At 38.5% G+C, this 20,074-nt stretch overlaps 1 protein-coding gene across 42 annotated transcripts in view; it reads left to right on the top strand.

Moving 5' to 3' along the window:
• LOC106873313 (partitioning defective 3 homolog) overlaps window positions 1-20,074 on the top strand; it is a 220,470-nt gene that overhangs the window by 123,786 nt on the left and 76,610 nt on the right. For 39 of the 42 annotated variants that reach the window (XM_089358161.1, XM_089358150.1, XM_089358156.1 and 36 more), the window contains one exon: window positions 16,187-16,254. In XM_089358161.1, the coding sequence (XP_089214287.1) occupies window positions 16,187-16,254 (68 nt within the window). Of the gene's footprint in view, window positions 1-1,297; window positions 1,399-16,186; window positions 16,255-20,074 lie in introns of those variants that run through there. The other 3 variants (XM_089358169.1, XM_089358166.1, XM_014920637.3) reach the window with 1 other exon arrangement.

The following is a 20,074-nucleotide window of genomic DNA, read 5'->3' as shown; positions in this document are numbered from 1 at the left end:
ATATATATATATATGTATATGATATATATATCTCATATACATATATGTATATATCATATATATATGTATATATCATATATATATATATATATATATATATATGTATATGATATATATATCTCATATACATATATGTATATATCATATATATATGTATATATCATATATATATGTATATATCATATATATATGTATATATCATATATATACTCTTTTACTCTTTTACTTGTTTCAGTCTTTTGACTGTGGCCATGCTGGAGCACCGCCTTTAGTCGAGCAAATCGACCCCAGGACTTATTCTTTGGAAGCCTAGTACTTATTCTTTCGGTCTCTTTTGCCGAACCGCTAAGTTACGGGGACGTAAACACACCAGCATCGGTTGTCAAGCGATGTTCGGGGGACAAATACAGACATACAAACACATACACACATACATATATATATATACATATATACGACAGGCTTCTTTCAGTTTCCGTCTACCAAATCCACTCACAAGGCATTGGTCGGCCCGAGGCTATAGTTGAAGGCACTTGCCCAAGATGCCACGCAGTGGGACTGAACCCGGGACCATGTGGTTTGTAAGCAAGCTACTTACCACACAGCCATATATATGTATCATATATATATATATATATCATATACATATATATGTATCATATACATATATCTATCATATACATATATATCTATCATATACATATATATATATATATATCATATACATATAAATGTATCATATATATATTATATACATATAAAATTAATGAATGGAGTAAAACGCATATTTTAACTGCATACTTTAATTTCCAACATATGTTTCAAAGAATTACAATTTATATGATCGATAGGAATCGTCGATGTTAAAAATGTAAACTTCTCTTCAGGGAAATGTATGGGAACCAGCTTAAACGTAAGACATTATAACCGAATATGAGAACCTTTTTATTACATAACATTCCTCTCCAACCTTTATCATATATATATATATATATATATATATATATATATATATATATATAATATGATATATATATATGATATATATATATGCTATATATATAGAAAGAGAGAGAGATATAACTGTTTTCATAAATCTGGTAGCCTTCAAATTTCTGATGTATTGGAAAAAAAATGGAGTTGATTGCCTCCCTTGTTAATATAGGTGTTGATGTTATCATTGACAGATTTATTTTGGGGTTTTTCTTTTTGTGATAATTACTATATATATGCATTTAAGCTTTATCTTAATCTTGTATGATTTAATCCTTTAAATACAGAATTTTGCTTTCTGTTCACTAAGTGAATGATTTGCAAAGGTCGTTGTTCATAACAATCATTATACAACATGAAATTTGGATATTTGCGATGCTAAACATGATTTTGAACACATTTAAGGTTATTATTTTCTTACATTCTTATATTTAACTTCTTGTAGCACTGGGACATTATTAATTCTAGCATTTTGTATGTGTATACATGTGAGTTTGTGTGTGTGCTTGTATGTTTTATGTATGTGTGTATGTGTGTGAATGTATGTATATATATGTTTATGTATATATATATATATATATATATGTGTGTGTATGCATATATATATGTGTGTGTGTATGCATATATACATATGTATATATACATATATATACATATATATACATATGTGTATGTATATATATGTGTGTTTGTGTGTGACTGCATATTTACTCTGTAATTCAGACTTAATTTAAATAAAAATTTAATGAAAATATTAGCAAGAAGGAAAACGAATTTTTTAATTTAATGATGTTTTGAACATTTAAATAATATATGACAACACAGTAACATCTTCCAATATACAACTAACATCCTTACCTTCCTCAGATTTAAATTTCTTTGCTTATTCATTAATTCACACTCAACACACGTGTGTGTGTGTGTGTGTGTGTGTACACATTCATCTGTTTTCTCTGCCCACTATTGCTGAAAGTGTTAAGGGGGTAGATTCCTCAAACACCTCCATAGTGTCCTGTTAGAAACAACCATCATTACACTTTCTGCCTGGATTCCCCAGCATAGACAGCAAAGACTATAGATATTATTTGGTCATCTCGTTCTTGGTTTAACCCTAAGTCTCCTACTAGTTGCCTCAGCTTGAAGAAGCTATCTTGCAGATTTTTTCCTGACATTCTAATCACATATTCCAGAGTTGTGGCTTTTCAGTGCAGAGAATTAATATTTGTATGTGTTGAAAAGAATCAAAGGTCCTTCCTAAATCATCGACTCACAAAGCTGGCATTCCAAATTCTGAGGCATATATATACCCGTCCTCTTCATATGGGGTGCTGATCCATTGCAGGATTATTCACTTTTGTCAGCTGAGTGAACTGGAGCAATGGTGAAATGAGTTTTGCTCAAGAACAACAATGCATTGCCTGGCCTAGAAATTGAAACCTTAGTCTAACAATCATGTGTGCAACATCCTAACCACCAAGCCATGCACCTCCACAATACATACGTGTGTGTGTGTGTGTAAGTTGTCTGCAGATTTTTATATATTAATAAAAGAAAGCAGTAGTAAGAAGTGTGAGAAATGCTGTTTATTACTTATAATTCTTTAGTGATTTCGTTCTGCATGGAACTTTTCAGTGATTGTGGATTCTTGTGCATGGAGGTTTCATTTTATATATATGTGAGTATAGAGTGTATCAAGAAATGTTGACTGTTTGTTGAAAAATATAAGGAGTTCAAATATTCTTAATAATTTTGTTTACTTGAATCTTGGAGTTGGACAAAGACTGTGTTTTGAGAGTGGCCAGTGAAGGGGTTTATCTGCCTGTTTATTGTTTTCAGTTTATGGATATGGGTGTGTGTTTGGTTACTACTTCGAATATTTTCCTTTACATATTTTTAATTTGCTTTAGTAACATCATTAACTACAGAAATGGTATCTGTTGGTGATTTGCTTTCGATCATCAAGACAAGTCATTTTTATGAACATTTTTCAATATCTCTATAAATCACATTTTTATGTTCTCTCTCTCCCTCATACACACACACACACATGTAATTTATTTATAGGTATATGTTAATGTCCATTTTCTGTGCTGGCATGGGCTGGACACTTTGACAGGATTTGGCAAGTTGCAGGGCTACATCAAGCTCTGTCAGCTTTGGCATGGTTTCTACAGTTGGATACCCTTTCTAATGCCAACCATTTTACAGGGTGTACTAGGTGGGGGGGGTTTTTTGTGCCACTGGCACTAGTGAGGTTGCCAAGTATGTTGCAAAACAAGAACAGAAAAAAGGGAAAAAATGGGGAAAAGGAAAAGACTTCTCAACTAAATAGGAGTTTAGTATTCAAGAGGGGAAGTAACGGTGATGGTTCTAAGCTAAATGTTGAGAGGCTAAAGTGTAATGGAAGGACAAATCCAGGTGTTTTGCTATATCCAAGGAAAGTGATATATAGAAATGGAAGAAATGCTTCTTGTCCATGGTATGTAAATTCAGAGGCAATGATACACAAGCAACGGTTATGTTGGACTGGACACCTTATTAGAATGAAGGATAGCAGGATTCCTAAGCAGATGCTCTATGGAGAACTTGTGAATGTAAGGAGACTCCGGCAGAAACCAAGGCTGCAATTTAAGGACTGTGTCAAGTCCTCATTAAAGGCCTGTGATATGCAGGACACAGACTGGGAAAACAATGCCTGTCATCACCTCAGATGGAGGAAGCAGGTTAAAGAGGGGATCGACACTTTTGAGAGAGCACGTATCCAGCATGAAGAACTTAAGTGAGCTGTGCGAAAGCACATGGCTCGTATAGTGATTGGGGAAAGCTTGGTCTGCAATGTTTGCAGTCATGTATGCTTGTCAAGAAACCACCAACGGAGTCGCAAATGCGAAGTATAAGTTAGTCCTAGAGCGCACAATGTTCCTGAAGGTCGGCAGTGGTCTTCCTTGGTCACGAGTGGATAGCCATCAACATCATATATGTATATATATATATATATATATATATATATATATATATATAATTATATGTATTTATTTTATCCTAATAAATAATAATTCGGATAGAATAAATGGGTTAATAGAAACCAAGGTAGCAAAGGTCACAAAATAACTGTGGTGTAATTCCTGTTAGTGAGGCAGAAACTCCTTGATATTTTGGGTATTTGAGTATATATAAAAATTTAAGGAATGGAGTAAACGCATGTTATAACTGCATACTTTATTCTGACATATGTTTCGAAGAATTACAATTTATGCGATCCATAGGAATCGTCGATGTTAAAAATGTAAACTTCTCCTCAGGGAATGTATGGGAACCATCTTAAACGTAAGACATTATGACCGAGTATGATAACTATAGTTGGATAGGGAATGTATGGGAACCATCTTAAACGTAAGACATTATGACCGAGTATGATAACTATAGTTGGATATATTATCCAACTATAGTTATCATACTCGGTCATAATGTCTTATGTTTAAGATGGTTCCCATACATTCCCTGAGGAGAAGTTTACATTTTTAACATCGACGATTCCTATGGATCGCATAAATTGTAATTCTTCGAAACATATGTCAGAATAAAGTATGCAGTTATAACATGCGTTTACTCCATTCCTAAAATTTTTATATATATATATATATATATATATATATATATACTAGCTTAAAAGTGCCCTATTGGGCAGCTTTTAAGCTGGTATATAGCTTTTAAGCAACTGACCACGAATGGGAAGATCTGCAAACTGATCTCTGACTTGTTTTGGAGAATTTTTTGCAATTGCTTCCTCCAGAGTCATGTCCCAATGATGATCATATTCATCGCAAAAAAATCATGTAAAAATATCGCTGAAAGCAATCACAGTAATGAAGACATAGGAATCCAAAATTTCAGCATTGCAGATCTTGATTCAGCCCAGAATGTTTTTAATTTACTCACAGAGTTGGCCTTTAGATTATAAAAATTGCTGTCGTACAACAAAATTTTTCGCAAAAAGTCATGTAACAAAAATCACCGTAAACAATTACAGTAATGAAAACTTGGGAATCCAAAATTTCAGGATTGTGGGTCCAGATTCGGTCTGGAATATTTTTAATTTACTCATGGATTCAGCCTGATTCCCAACTGCTATATGTTGGGCTATGGCCTCTAGGAGTAAAGTTGAAAAAGTGTGACACACTGACATTCGCATTTATTATATTATTATATTATATTAAGGTGGCAAGCTGGCAGAATTGTTAGCGTGCTGGCTGAAATACTTAGCGGTATTTCGTCTGCCATTAGGTTTTGAGTTCAAATTCTGCCACGGTTGACTTTGGGGTCAATAAAATTAGTACCATTTACGTACTGGGGTCAATGTAATCAACTTAATCCCTTCCCCAAAAATTCAAGGCCTTGTGCTCCCAGTAGAAAGGATTTATTAAAGTTGAGAAAGTGTGACACTCTAACATTCACATTTGTTATATTAGACATGTTTAATTTTGGGGAAACTTTATTTCAGTTAATGTGTATTTTATGTATATGTGTATGTGTGTGTATATATATATATATATATATATATACATATATATATATATTAAAGAAAGCATAAAATAAAACAAAAATGATAAAAGCAAAAGGCTAAATGTGTGTCTAAAAATGTTCAGTATGTTGGTTCTGTGTTCAGTTGGCCACAGGAATTTCTTTCAAGGAGATATGGTTAAGCAAAGTTGTACATCATCTCCCTCTTTCTCTCACATACCCACTCTTTCTCTCTCTCTCTCTCTTATTATTACTCCCACTGCCACCATCAACACTACTACTTTTATTAAAACATCATCAACTCCCCATAAATTTCTCTCTCTCTCTCTCTCTCTCTCTCTCCTTCCCTCCCTCCCTCCCTCTCTCTCTCTCTCTCTCTCTCTCTGCCACCACCCTCACTATCTCTATGCCTACTATTACTCTCAGCCCAGCATGCGGAATAGGAAAAGTGTCATTGAATAGTGAGATAGTGCAGTGTCAAAATGTGATACACCAGCACACAGAAATTAGTTTCCGCATTTATTCTATTAGATATATGTTTATGTGTGTGTGTGTTTGTCCCCGCCACCATTGCTTGACAACTGATGTTGGTATGTTTATGCCTGCGTAACTTAGCAGTTTGGTAAAAGAGATCAATAAAATAAGTACTAGTCTTACAAAGAACAAGTCGTGGGGTCAATTACTTTCACTAAAGCTCTTTAAGGTGGTGCTCCAGTATGGCCACAGTCAAATGACTGAAACAATTGAAAGAATGTGTGTGTATGTGAATAAGAAGGTGGTGCTTTTTCCACTCACCAAAGTGAATAGAGTTTTGACCAGGAGGAACTGATGTCATCAGACAGTATCCAACGTTCATCAGGTGTTTCAACCCTGAACCATAACATTTTCCCATTGGTAAGTCAGCAGAGGCAGCCAAATCACTGCTCGTCTCTTCCTGGTTTCCTGCTTAACTCTTCTCTCTTGCTCTAAATCCAACAAGAAGCCCTTTCAGTTGCCTCTCCCATGCTTACTGGGCAGGGAACTCCCACAGCCAACCTTAACTGGGAAAAGCCATAACTACTATCCCTTCTCTCTGAAATCCTGCAGAAGGGTCTCATATTCGACATGCTTCAATTTGTGGGCCTCATTACATTCCTCTTGCCATGGGACTGCGTGTTTATGTCTTGTCCTAATTCCATCATATAGCCGAAAAGCCTTCATATATATGCATATATATGTGTGTGTCTGTGTGTGTATATTTGGATATATATAAAATACCTGTGTCATTTGTTATTTGTCAATGTTTTGTTACTGTACTTGCTATTTTGTTTCTCTATGTACTTATCTCATTCTCTCCTTTATGTCCATTCACTTATTCCAGCAGCATTTTGCTGTTGATGCCACCAAAATGGACAATTTTATCAATAATGATGTGAAATTCTGAGGGTTTTTTGGTCAATAACTGATGAGGGATGAACATGTCCATGTCTCTTTTTGTTTTTCATATTTTCCATGTGTTCCTTTGCTGTCTTTCCCTGCAACTTTTTACTCTTATTATATACATATATGTATGTGTGTATGTCTGTTCATCATCATCATTGATTAATGCCCGTTTTCCATACTGACATGGATTAGACGGTTTGACTGAGATCTGGAGAGCCAGCGGCTGCACCAGGCTCCAATCTGATCTGACTGAGCTTCTACAGCTGGATGCCCTTCCTAACGCCAACCACTCCAAGAGTGTAGTGGGTTCTTTGTATGTGTCACCAGCACAGGAGCCAGTAAGGGGGTACTAGCATCAGTCATGATCAGTTAGTGCTTTTTACGTGCCACCGGCACCGGAGCCAAAAGGGCGGGCCTGTCAATGAACACATTCGGATGGTGCTTTTTATGTGCCGTGGGCACAGGAGGTACTGGCATCTGTGACAATTGGTTGGTGCTTTTTACGTGCCACCAGCACAGGAGCCAATCAGGCAGACCTGGCATTGACCACATTCAGATGGTGCTTTTTACATGCCATCGGCATGGGAGCCAGTCAAGGGACACCAACCCCAGCAGCGATATTGGTTTTTCTTGACTCAACAGGTCTTCTCAAGCATATCATATCGCCCAACACATCAGGAGTATTCTTAACAGTGCTGAACGTACATGGCTGCAATCTCACTTTAGTTGCCGGGTCTTCTCAATTACAGCATATCTCCAAAGGTCCCGGTCCCCTATCCTTGCCTCTGTGAGGCCCAATGTTTGAAAGTCATGCTTCACCACCTTATCCCATGTTTTCCTGGGTCTACCTTTTCTACAGTTAGGGAGTGGCACTTCCTCACACAGCTGTTTTCATTCATACGTAACATATGACCATACCAGCGCAGTCGCCTCTTTTGCACACCATATTTGATGCTTCTTATGCCCAACTTTTCTCTCAGGGCGCTTACACATCTAGCGGATCATACTGGCTTCATTTCTTTCAAGCCTTTGCATGTCCTCAGCATTCATGACCCAAGTTTCGCTGCCGGGTAGCATGGCAGTTCACACACATGCACCATACAATCTACCTTTCACCCTGAATGAGAGGCCCTTAGTTGCCAGCAGAGGTAGGAACTCCCTGAACTTTGCCCTGGCTATTCTTACTCTAGTCACTACACTCTCAGAGCAACCACCCCCACTACAGACTTGGCCACCTAGGTAGCAGAAACTATTAACTACTACTAGGTTCTTCCCCTGGCATGTGATGGAATCTGTTTTCTGTACATCTTCAGTGTTTATTGCCCCAGTGCATCTGCCACACACAAAAGCTTTTTTCCCCAGTTAACCTTCCTTTGATATTGTTGCACCTTTTATGTGTCCATAGCTTACACTGGGTACATCGTATGGAATTTCTACCCATGCCTTTTTTACAGATCGAGCAGGGCCATCTACCTGAAGCGGGTTGTGATTTGACAGCCTTCTTACTTACTAAGACTTTGGTTTTGGTTAGGTTAACCCTAAGGCCCTTCAATTCTAGACCTTGCTTCCACACCCTAAACTTCGTCTTCAGTTCTGGCAGTGGCTCAGCTATTAGAGCAAGGTCATCAGCATAGAGGAGCTCCCAGGGGCAGCCTGTCCTAAATTCCTCTGTTATTGCCTGGAGGACTATAATGAATGAAGGGGGGGGGGCTGAAGACTGATCCTTGGTGAACCCCTTCTTATACTCAGAATTCTTCATTATGCTCATTGCCAACCCTTACCTTACTGAATGGCTTCTCCGAGCCTTTTTCTTTGCACAATCATTAAACACAAGGGCACCATCATCCATGTGGACACATTTCTCTCCTATGACATCACAGTTTTCTCTCACACACTGTCTTGCAATCCGAAATACTTCAGTTCTCTGGTCCTCACATCGCTGAACATTGGTAAACTTCTTTTCTGCTACTCCCTTGGCTATATATACCTGTCTCTTAGCTTCCCTTTTGGCTATCTGATACATTTATATATATATATATATGCATATTTATGTAAGTATGTGTGTATCTATGTATGCATATATGTGTGTGTGTGTGTGTGTGTGTGTGTATGCATATATATATATACATATATACACACACACACACACACAGGAAGTAAATAGACACCTTTAATTTTCAGAATCTTTCATTTAATATGCAAAGTGAACAATTGTAATGTATAGGTAGGACTACATACTTTAGTATTTAGTTGACATTCCCTTTGCAGTTTTTAATTCAGAAACTCTTTTTGGCATTGAACTCATGAACTTTGTGATTGCCTCTTGTGGAATTTCTGCCCACTCATCATGCAACAATCGAAATAATTCAGCTTTAGATTTAGGTTTCTTTCGAGTTTTTCGTATAGCTCTATCTAGTATGGTCCAAAGATTTTCAATTGGGTTCATATCAGGAGATTGGCTCAGCCAAGGAAGCTTTTTGATCCCATTTTCAGTTTGATCCCATTTTCGCTGTGTGGCATGGAGCCCCATCTTCCATGAATAAAAACTCATTTTTCGTTATGTTATCATGTGAACACATCGGAAGTAGTCCTTGCTGAAGTACTTCGATGTATATTTCAGAGTTTATGGTTCCAACACATTCGATCAGCTCAGAACAACCATTGCTGGTGACAGCTCCCCATACCATTACAGAGATACCGCCATGTTTCACAGTTGGTTGGAGTCATTTCAAATGAAATTCTTGATTGGGAAGCCTCCAGACCCAAACATGTCCACTGTCTGAAAATAATGCAAATCTGGATTCATCTGAGAAAATCACTCTATCCCAAAAGGAACTGGATTTTTCTGACATCTCCTTGGCCCATTTCTTTCTTATCATGATTTTAATTGGTTGAAGGATAGGTTTTCTTCTAGTTACTCATCCATAATACCCAAGCTTATGCAGATATGTAAACACACGTTCTTGGACTAACTTCTAGCTGTTTTGCAATGTCAGAAACCTTCAAACGGGGTTTGTTTTCCACAATTCTCTTCAAACAGGGAAGTTTCCTTTCTGAGGGCCCAGGTTGGCCGGGACGAGAATCTGTTGATTCTTTTCCTTGGCTTTTGAATTGCACTATAATTCTAACAGTAGCAAGAGGAAGTTGAAGATTTTCGACAATTTTTCGCTGGCTAAGACCAGCCTCAGATTGCCCAACAATATGACCTCTTTGAAAATCTGACAGTTCTGCTGAATTTTTTGTGCATGGCATGGTTACTCTTTGCAAATGTTTAATATAATGACGCCTGGAATGAAAAAGAATAATTACATTGTAGATTCTACACTGCTGAAAACATATTAAGATGCTTAGATCAGAAATTTTGAAAATTAAAGTGTCTATTTACTTCCTGCATGTGTGTGTGTGTGTGTGTGTGTGTATATATATATATATATATATATATATATTTCGTCGTCGTCGTTTAACGTCCGCTTTCCATGCTAGCATGGGTTGGACGATTTGACTGAGGACTGGTGAAACCAGATGGCTACACCAGGCTCCAATCTGATTCGGCAGAGTTTCTACAGCTGGATGCCCTTCCTAACGCCAACCACTCAGAGAGTGTAGTGGGTACTTTTACGTGTCACCCGCACGAAGGCCAGTCAGGCAGTACTGGCAACGGCCACGCTCATCTCGCTCGAGAAACCTCATGTGTCACCCGTACAAGAGCCAGTCCAGGGGCACCGGCAATGATCTCGCTTGAAAATCCTACAACATCCCCACAAAAGAGCCAGTTCAGGGGCACCGGCAACAATCTCGCTCGAAGAAATTTCATGTGTCACCCGCACAAGAGCCACTCCAGGGGCACTGGCAACGATCTCGCTCGAAAACCCTCATGTGTCACCCGCACAAGAGCCAGCCCAGGGGCCCCGGCAATGATCCCGCTCGGAAGATTTCATGTGTCGCCCGCACATGAGCCAGTCCAGGGGCACTGGCAACGATCTCGCTCGAAAATCCTACGAAAATCCTACGATGGTCCCACACAAGAGCCAGTTCAGGGGCACTGGCAACGAATTCACTTGAATAATTTCATGTGTCAGCCCCACAAGAACCAGTCCAGGGGCACCGGCAAAGATACCGCTCGAAAATTTCATGTGTCGCTCGCACATGAGCCAGTCCAGGGGCACTGGCAACGATCTCGCTCGAAAATCCTACGAAAATCCTACGACGGTCCCACACAAGAGTCAGTTCAGGGGCACTGGCAACTAATTCACTCGAATAATTTCATGTGTCACCCGCACAAGAGCCAGTCCAGGGGCACTGGCAATGATCTCGCTCGAAATATTTCATGTGTCGCCTGCACATGAGCCAGTCCAGGTGCACTGGCAACAATCCCGCTCGAAAGATTTCATGTGTCGCCCGCACATGAGCCAGTCCAGGGGCACTTGCAACGATCCCGCTCGAAAGATTTCATGTGTCGCCCGCACCTGAGCCAGTCCAGCGGCACCGGCAACGATCTCGCTCGAAAACCTCATGTGTCACCCGCACAAGAGCCAGCCCAAGGGCACCGGCAACGATCTAGCTCGAAAAACCTCATGTGTCACCCACACAAGAGCCAGCCCAGGGGCACCGGCAACGACCTTGCTCGAAAAACCTCATGTGTCACCTGCACAAGAGCCGGCTCAGGGGCACCGGCAACGATCTCGCTCGAAAGATTTCATGTGTCGCCCGCACATGAGCCAGTCCAGGGGCACTGGCAACGATCACGCTCGAAAGATTTCATGTGTCGCCCGCATATGAGCCAGTCCAGGGGCACTGGCAACGATCCCGCTCGAAACATTTCATGTGTCACCCGCACAAGAGCCAGTCCAGGGGCACTGGCAATGATCTCGCTCGAAAGATATCATGTGTCGCTCGCACATGAGCCAGTCCAGGGGCACCGGCAACGATCTCGCTCGAAAAACCTCATGTGTCACCCGCACAAGAGCCGGCCCAGGGGCACCGGCAACGATCTCGCTCGAAAGATTTCATGTGTCACCCGCACATGAGCCAGTCCAGGGGCACTGGCAACGATCTTGCTCGAAAGATATCGTGTGTCGCCCGCACATGAGCCAGTCCAGGGGCAACGATCTCGCTCGAAAACCTCATTTGTCACCCGCACAAGAGCCAGCCCAGCGGCACCGGCAACGATCTCGTTCCAAAAACCTCATGTGTCACCCGCACAAGAGCCAGCCCAGGGGCACCGGCAACGATCTCGCTCGAAAGATTTCATGTGTCGCCCGCACATGAGCCAGTCCAGGGGCACTGGCAACGATCCCGCTCGAAAGATTTCATGTGTCGCCCGCACATGAGCCAGTCCAGGGGCACTAGCAACAATCCCGCTCGAAAGATTTCATGTGTTGCCCGCACATGGGCCAGTCCAGGAGCACTGGCAACGATCTCGCTCGAAAATCCTACGACGGCCCCGCATAATATACATATATATATACATAATACTAGCAGAGATACCCGGCGTTGCCCATGTTACATGCAATTGAAGAATGAGACTTTTCTGTTATATTTTCTGTAAGGAACTGGAATACATATGATTCGAATTTCATGAAAATTGCACATGAGGGTTCTTTCCCTCTTTACACACCCTAAAACAATCTAATCATGAGACATGTATCCCATACTATTGATCTTTATGCGCATATTCCAAAATTTCTTCTGGAACCTGTAAAAAGGATTTTGCTCCTGAAAAATGGAGGTCATGGAGCTCTAAAGTGTGGGAATGAAGGCCCCTATTGGGGGTGGGTGTGTTAATGTCAACCAGAGAAGTTGAATTGTTTGGAAATGTTTTTAACTTGGGTCTTATAGTATGCCTGTATATATGTGAGAGTATAATCTCACTTTAATAGTTTCAGTATGAAATTGAAAGTATTAAAGTGAAAGTATTTGAAATTACAGTAGCGACATGTTATTGTTTCACTTTTGACACATAATGCTGAAATAGTGGAGGAGATATGATATTGCCGTGGGCTCGAACTATGCAAGAAGTTTAAAATTTTGGGGGCCTAAGACACTACCTGAACCCTAAAAGGATTTTGCTCCTGAAAAATGGAGCTCATGGAGCTGAAAAATGTGGGAGTTAAGGCCCCTATTGGGGGTGGGTGTGTTAATGTCAACCAGAGAAGTTGAATTGTTGGGAATTTTTTTAACTTGTGTGTAATATGTATTGTTTGAATTTCTTTGAAATAGGAAATATATGTATGTTCACTGGGTTTGTAAAATAGAGCAAAGCTACAGGAAACCAAAAGACGAATGATCACGATAATCAGTCAGCTACCCTAGCCTAGTCATTACTACTCCCCAATGTAGGATTCCTCACCATACAGGTAACAGGCACAACTGTAAGATGCATTACGGATCTGTAGCAATTGGAAGGGCATGACCCAATTGAAATAACGTGTGACGTTTGGAGTAAACGGAAATGAAAGTGTCGCCTCTGGAGTTTGCAAATGACCACTATACCGATAGGTAACTGCAGAAAAAATTTACAATCAATAAATGTCTTAGAACAACCAGTCACTCATTTGGGAAGGCCTTGAAATCAATGTTACATATATATATGCATGTATGTATATATGTATTTATGCCTGTATATATGTGAGAGTATAGTTTCAGTGTAGTAGAATCAGTATGAAAATGAATCCATTAAAGTGAAAGTATCTGTCATTACAGTATCAAAATGTGATTGTTTCAGTTAGTGGAATAGTTTCATTTTTAAAGTGAAAGTATTTGGCATGAGTGTTTTTGTTTCTCTTTTGACACGTAATACTTAAATAGTGGAGATATTATGTTGTTGTGGGCTCAAACTATGCAAGAAGTTTAAAATTTTTTTTGACTAAAACACAACCGGGACCCTAAGTAAGGCATGTGTAAAATTTGAATGAAATTGGTTATGTAGTTCTCAAGTTTTAGGGAAGCACACAGACACACACGCACACACATTCTCATTTTTATATATATATTTAGATATACATATATATATATATATATATATATTTATATATATACTAACAGTATAACCCGACCTTGTCCAGGTGTGACTTATTATGCCATCTACGATAAGTTTTGCTAGGTGAAAATCAACTAAAAAAGAAAGCCTTACAACGAAAAAACCCTTATGATGTAAATATGTTCATAATTCAGAAGACGATGAAATTAATAGGGAAAGTCTGAAAGCTGTTTTGCGTAAAATTATTAAGTGTACGTAAATTTCATCCGTCTAATTGGCTATACAAATGCTTGTGGAAAACAACTTTTTGCGCTGCCCTGATTATACATAGCAGGGTAATCCCTTTTCACAGGAGCTAAGACAGCAATTTTTGATGAAGCAATTGCTGGTGATCTGTTGCTACACAGTTCTGCCAGAATTCTATCAGATTGGGCAGTAGATGATGATGCACCGTTTTGCATTATGTTCAAATTAACTTCTGGAATGGGGTGAATTACTGCAGTCTGTTGCTGTCATTTTAAACCAGTTGCTGTCTTTCCCCAGCAAACTCTCTTCTTTGGAGGCATAATCTATGTATATATTAAACAGAACAACAAAAGTTATAATAGATGGCAGGGTCGGTACTTTTCACATATCTGTAACTTTTCAGATTAACACCCGCACGATTACCCAACCCTAATCCTGAACCTAATCCTAACACTAACCCTAACACTAGCCCTAAACCCTAACCCTAAAACCCTAACCCTGACCCTAAAACTGTAACCATAACACTAATCCTAACCCTAACCGTAACCCTAAACCCTAACCCTGACACTAATACCCTAACCCTAATACCCTAGTGAAAATCGTGGTATATTTACAAAACATTGACGAAAATGAGTTATATTTTACTGAATGATTGTGTACTTGCACGTGTATGCGTTTGAGAGAGCGAGAGAGGAAGAGGTAGAGAGAGGGGGAGAAAAGAATAGAGGTAGTTAAAAGTTTTCTTATGATGGCTTCTCTTCACTGCCTATTACTTCATTAGAAATCTACGGATGCACATAAGCACATAATAGAGAAAAATGAAACAAATATGGACAACTTGCTCTGAAACACCACCGAGTGGGGAACACTTCTCAAAAATAACCTGCAGTTGTTTCCTTCAAAATTCCTACATGCTTGAAATATACATACATCAAGGTATATTTGTAGAAAATTTCACGAAAAAATATTAATTTTCCTGGAAGTTAAGAGGAATTTAAGTGGAATTTCCGAAAATTGACCTCCACCCTTCTCCCAAAACACTTTCACCGAAAATGTTTGTATATTCGGAATCTACATAATAAATAATATATGCATAGAAAATTTCATTAAAAAATATTCATTTTTCTGAAAGTTATGACCTTCCAAATTCAGTGGGGTACAACTCTGTAGTTATGCCACATTGACGAACATGAGTTATATTTTTGTGAATGATTGCACGTGTATGCGTTTGAGAGAGGAAGAGGGGAGAAATTAATAGAGAACGAGAGCAATTTGTATGTTGTTGTCACAGATCACGTATGTGTGGTTGTGTGTGTTTTTACGTAACAATGTTATGAAAAATAGGTAAAGAATACTGAGAGGAAAGTTTAATCTATGACTTTGTATGTATCACTTTCTCTCTCTCTCTCTCTCTCCCTCTTTTACTCTTACTCTCTATATTATATGTTGAGCACATGTGTAAGAACACCGTTCCAGGTAGAAGGGAAGGAATATAGAAGTTGCTAGAAACAACAGCCAAATCTCCCTTAAATCACACAAAGTAAACGGAATTTTAAAAATCTAATTACTGCACTGGAAAGTTGACATCGAGAAAATTCCATTCATGTAAAAAATTTTACGAAAAAGTGGAAAATGTGGATTTCTATTGATGCAACACACACACACACACACACTCACAAACTCAGCTTTATAGATATACATATATATATATATATATATATATATATATATATATTAATGTATGCATGTATACAAATGTACATGATAGTGGTTAATACAGCAGTTCTGTACAAGCTGATTTTCTTTTTCTTAGATTCCTGCTTTTCCAGATTCTTTTGTACAGCCTTAATAAATGCACAAGTACACAAACTTATATCTTTATTTAGTCTTGATGAGGGAAAAATGATGTCTTTGTTTGTTGTTTTTTTATTTAACTATATTTTGTGAATTATGATTTCATTTCGAAGCTATACTTCAGCAATTTTCTTAGTCTTCAATTTATTTTTTACAATCTTTTTCTTTCAGGCTCAAACTGGAAGTAAAGATACTGTTGCTATCACTGAAAAATATAAAAATAATAATGTAGCTGAAAAGTAAGTACTATATATGCAATTAACTAGTTCAATTATTTTACACAGAAATGTGTGTGATTTTCTTTTGTCTTATGGGTATAGGCACAGACATGGCTGGGTGAGCAAGAAGTTCATTTCACAACCATGTGATTTGGGGTTTAGTCCCACTACATGACACCTTGGGTAAGTGCTTTTTAAAATAGGCCCAGGCTTGCAAATACCTAAATGCTTTATGAGTGAATTTAGTAGGAAACTCTGCAGAAGCCTCTCATATATGTATATGATCAGCTGAGGTCACATGGTATTAATGCTATGAAAGTGACACTAACTGTTTTTATTTTTAGGTCCATGTGTTCTGAGAGGATTTTAGCAGGTTGCTGGCATCACATTGGCAGAAGGGTGCAACATAGTGTATTCAGTGACATCAGCTTCTTGCACTGGGTGTCACACATGGTAGGATGGGATGTTGGTACAAGTCAGTAGCTCAGTTGTTGTCTAGTGGTGTATTAACACATTTGCGTATGTGAGAGTAACCAAATTTGATGGTGTTTGGTTACAATTATGGTTGCAGCCTGCTCTCAAAGTGGTGCTAGCAGCTTAACAACATCTTGTCCTAACATCTGAACACATCGACCTAAAACTAAAGAAAACAGCTAGTGTCATTTTCAGAATGACCTGAGATGACCAACGAGCTTAATACTTAAAAACCATCTTGAATTTCTCACTAAAGAATCCCTCACTCTGCCTTTAACAAGTGATGAGGTGGACATGTCCTACACACCCATGAAACAGTTATTAAAAATATATGTAACTCCTACAAAATGTGTTAAATGCTACATATTTTGTTTGTTCTCTCAATCATGCAAGTGTGTGTGTAAGAATGAACACACATACAAACAATGGGCTTACATACTGTGTCTACCAAATTTCACTCAAAGTATTAATCAGCTTTGGGTTATAATAGAAGACTTTTATGCAAGGTGTTACTTAAAGGGGCTAAACCCAGAACTACATGGTTACAAAGTGAACTTTTTGAACATAAAATCATATTAACTTTCCTTTGATATGAAAATAAGATGGTAATTCAGCATATGAAAATTTAATAAAGCATTACCGATGTAGTTGTACAGTAGCAGAATAATATTATATATAGATTGTTTTCAATTTTTTTCCATATTTAAGATTAACTTCTTGTCATAAACTTAAAAATATATAACAGCATTCATGGTAGGAATGACAAGTGTATAACAAAGAATATAACTTTTAGAGAATTGTCTCATAAGACTGCACATTCAATACTACCTATGTGGACTTCTTCAAAACACAATTTTAAAAGAAATTGTATATTCCATAGTTTTCTATAAACTTCCTACTATCTTAGAGTTTTCAAAATAACCATGGCATTTCTATGGGGATTGCAAGCCAATATCTAATATGTAATATTTAACAGATAGTATATCATAATGAAAGCCATTAAATGTCCAGTTTAAGAAAATGAGAAGTAAAAGGTAAGCTTAAATCCTTTAGAACACTTAAATTAATTCTATATTAGAAAATATTTCTAGGTTTAAAATAAATTTTGCATTATAAACCTAGAGTGAACGTTCAGATTTGATGCAGGCCATGGTTTTAAACTAATTGGGTCTCATACACCTTCATTGTAGTTAGAACCACATGTGCTCTCTTTCCATCTTAGCATTTTTGTATCTGCCAACATCTACATTAAGAATATCTCAAGCACTACTAATCAAACATGTGGCATATCTCTACAATCCTGTGGCTCCACATTTTACAATCATAGAAGAGTATTAATAATATATATGAGTGTCTGATGCATATGGAACTAGGTTTATAAATGAATGTCACACCAGTTTTATAGGCAGCTGTGGAGTTTGTGTGAAGGCTGGGACACATAGGCAGAAAGAAAGCTGTTGTAATATTTTATTGGGAACAACTCAACAATTTGTATGAGTGATATTGAGATGTTCACTATTGTAGCTTTAGCTACTAACTGAAATTACTTAGAATAGATATTATCATGCTTTCCTGCTTTGGCATACCAGTCACTGGCAATGATAAGTATGTTCTGTCAAAGGATTCTGTCAATAAGAGATTTTAGCTGGTTATAGAAAGAATTCATTGTTTTATTTGAGGATGCAACAGCCAGGTTACTCTCAGTGCTACTGGTAGCATGTAATCCAGCAGAATCTATTATATGGTTGGGTCATCAATGACTAGATCAGCACCCTTACCAGGCTGTCTAGGTGAGTGGTGTCATTAGAAACCCAGCAAGATAAAAACAAGCTGCCAAATGGATAGGTGAGGCTAACATAGAGTCAATGACTACAGTAACAGTGTGTGGGAACATGGAAATCTGCACTCAAAACCTTGTGTGCATCTGCCCCAAAATATGGCAGCTACTAGTGGCCCTGGCCTCTGTATCTGTATATACTATGACAGATTGGTGTAAAGCCAGTCATTACATTACCTCATATGCTTTGACTGATTATTTGACAATGTGCTTGTAGGTTCAAATCTTCTATTGTAAAAACACCCGAAGCGTCTATTATGAGCATGGTTCAGCAAATAACAAGCCTATTACTATTATTGTTTTTTATGAGTTATAAAATATATCTGTATAAAACTGTCCAATATTGTTTACCACTTACATCTCAGTTGCTCTCCATTAAGAAGGAATTTTTAAATAACCTTTATAAGTTTTAAGATTTGGAAAATTTTATTGCTTATATCCATTGGAGAGTGGAGGCGCAATGGCCCAGTGGTTAGGGCAGCGAACTCGCAGTCATAGGATCGCGGTTTCGATTCCCAGACCGGGCGTTGAGAGTGTTTATTGAGCGAAAACACCTAAAGCTCCACGAGACTCCGACAGGGGATGGTGGCAAACCCTGCTGTACTCTTTCACCACAACTTTCTCTCACTTTTACTCCCTGTTTCTGTTGTACCTGTAATTCAAAGGGTCAGCCTTGTCACACTGTGTCACGCTGAATATCCCCAAGAACTACATTAAGGGTACACGTGTCTGTGGAGTGCTCAGCCACTTGCACGTTAATTTCATGAGCAGGCTGTTCCATTGATCGGATCAACTGGAACCCTCAACGTCGTAAGTGACGGAGTGCCAACAACCATTGGAGAATTCTGAAATTGAATCAATTGGTATCACAGCTTAAATATTGGGTCATCCCATAAGTAATGCGGTTTTTTCAATTGCATGAGCTAAAAGTTGGAGGGGGACAGGATAAACTACCTGCATCAACTTGCTATAAAAGCAGGTAGTAATTTTACCTTGCCCTTATTCTTAGTGCAAGTTTTGAAGAGTGAAGTTGAATTTTAGCAGTTATTTTTTCAATGCTATAATGGAAGTAACAAAGGAGCATATTCAACACTTTGCATTGTGAATTCAATAAAGGCAACAATGCAACAGAAAGTGTAAGGAGTATTAATGGAGTATATGGGAACAGACAATAAGTGTAAGCCAGTGTCAACAGTGGTTCCAGAAATCCCGAGCCGGAAACTACAGCCTAGAAGACAAGCCACATCCTGGAAGATCTGTAGAGCTCAACAAGGACATCCTGCAAACCCTGGTGGAACCAAATCCCATCATAACTGTTGAGGAACTAGCAGAGAAGCTTGGATTTGGTCATTCAGCCATTCATTGACACCTGCATGCCATCGGAAAAGTCAGTAAATTGGGTCATTGGGTTCCTCACAAACTTTCCATGTCTAATCAAGTGCAGGAAGTGAATGTGTGCTGTTCTTTGCTGTCACGTCTCACAAATGAACCTTTTTTGGATGGAATTAGTGACTGGTGACAAGAAGTTCT

This window comes from Octopus bimaculoides, chromosome 9, assembly GCF_046866305.1.
Source record: "Octopus bimaculoides isolate indiv1 chromosome 9, ASM4686630v1, whole genome shotgun sequence".
NCBI lineage: Eukaryota > Metazoa > Mollusca > Cephalopoda > Octopoda > Octopodidae > Octopus > Octopus bimaculoides.
Note: the sequence above shows the minus strand (reverse complement) of the source record. Positions and strands in the feature narration are given on the sequence as shown.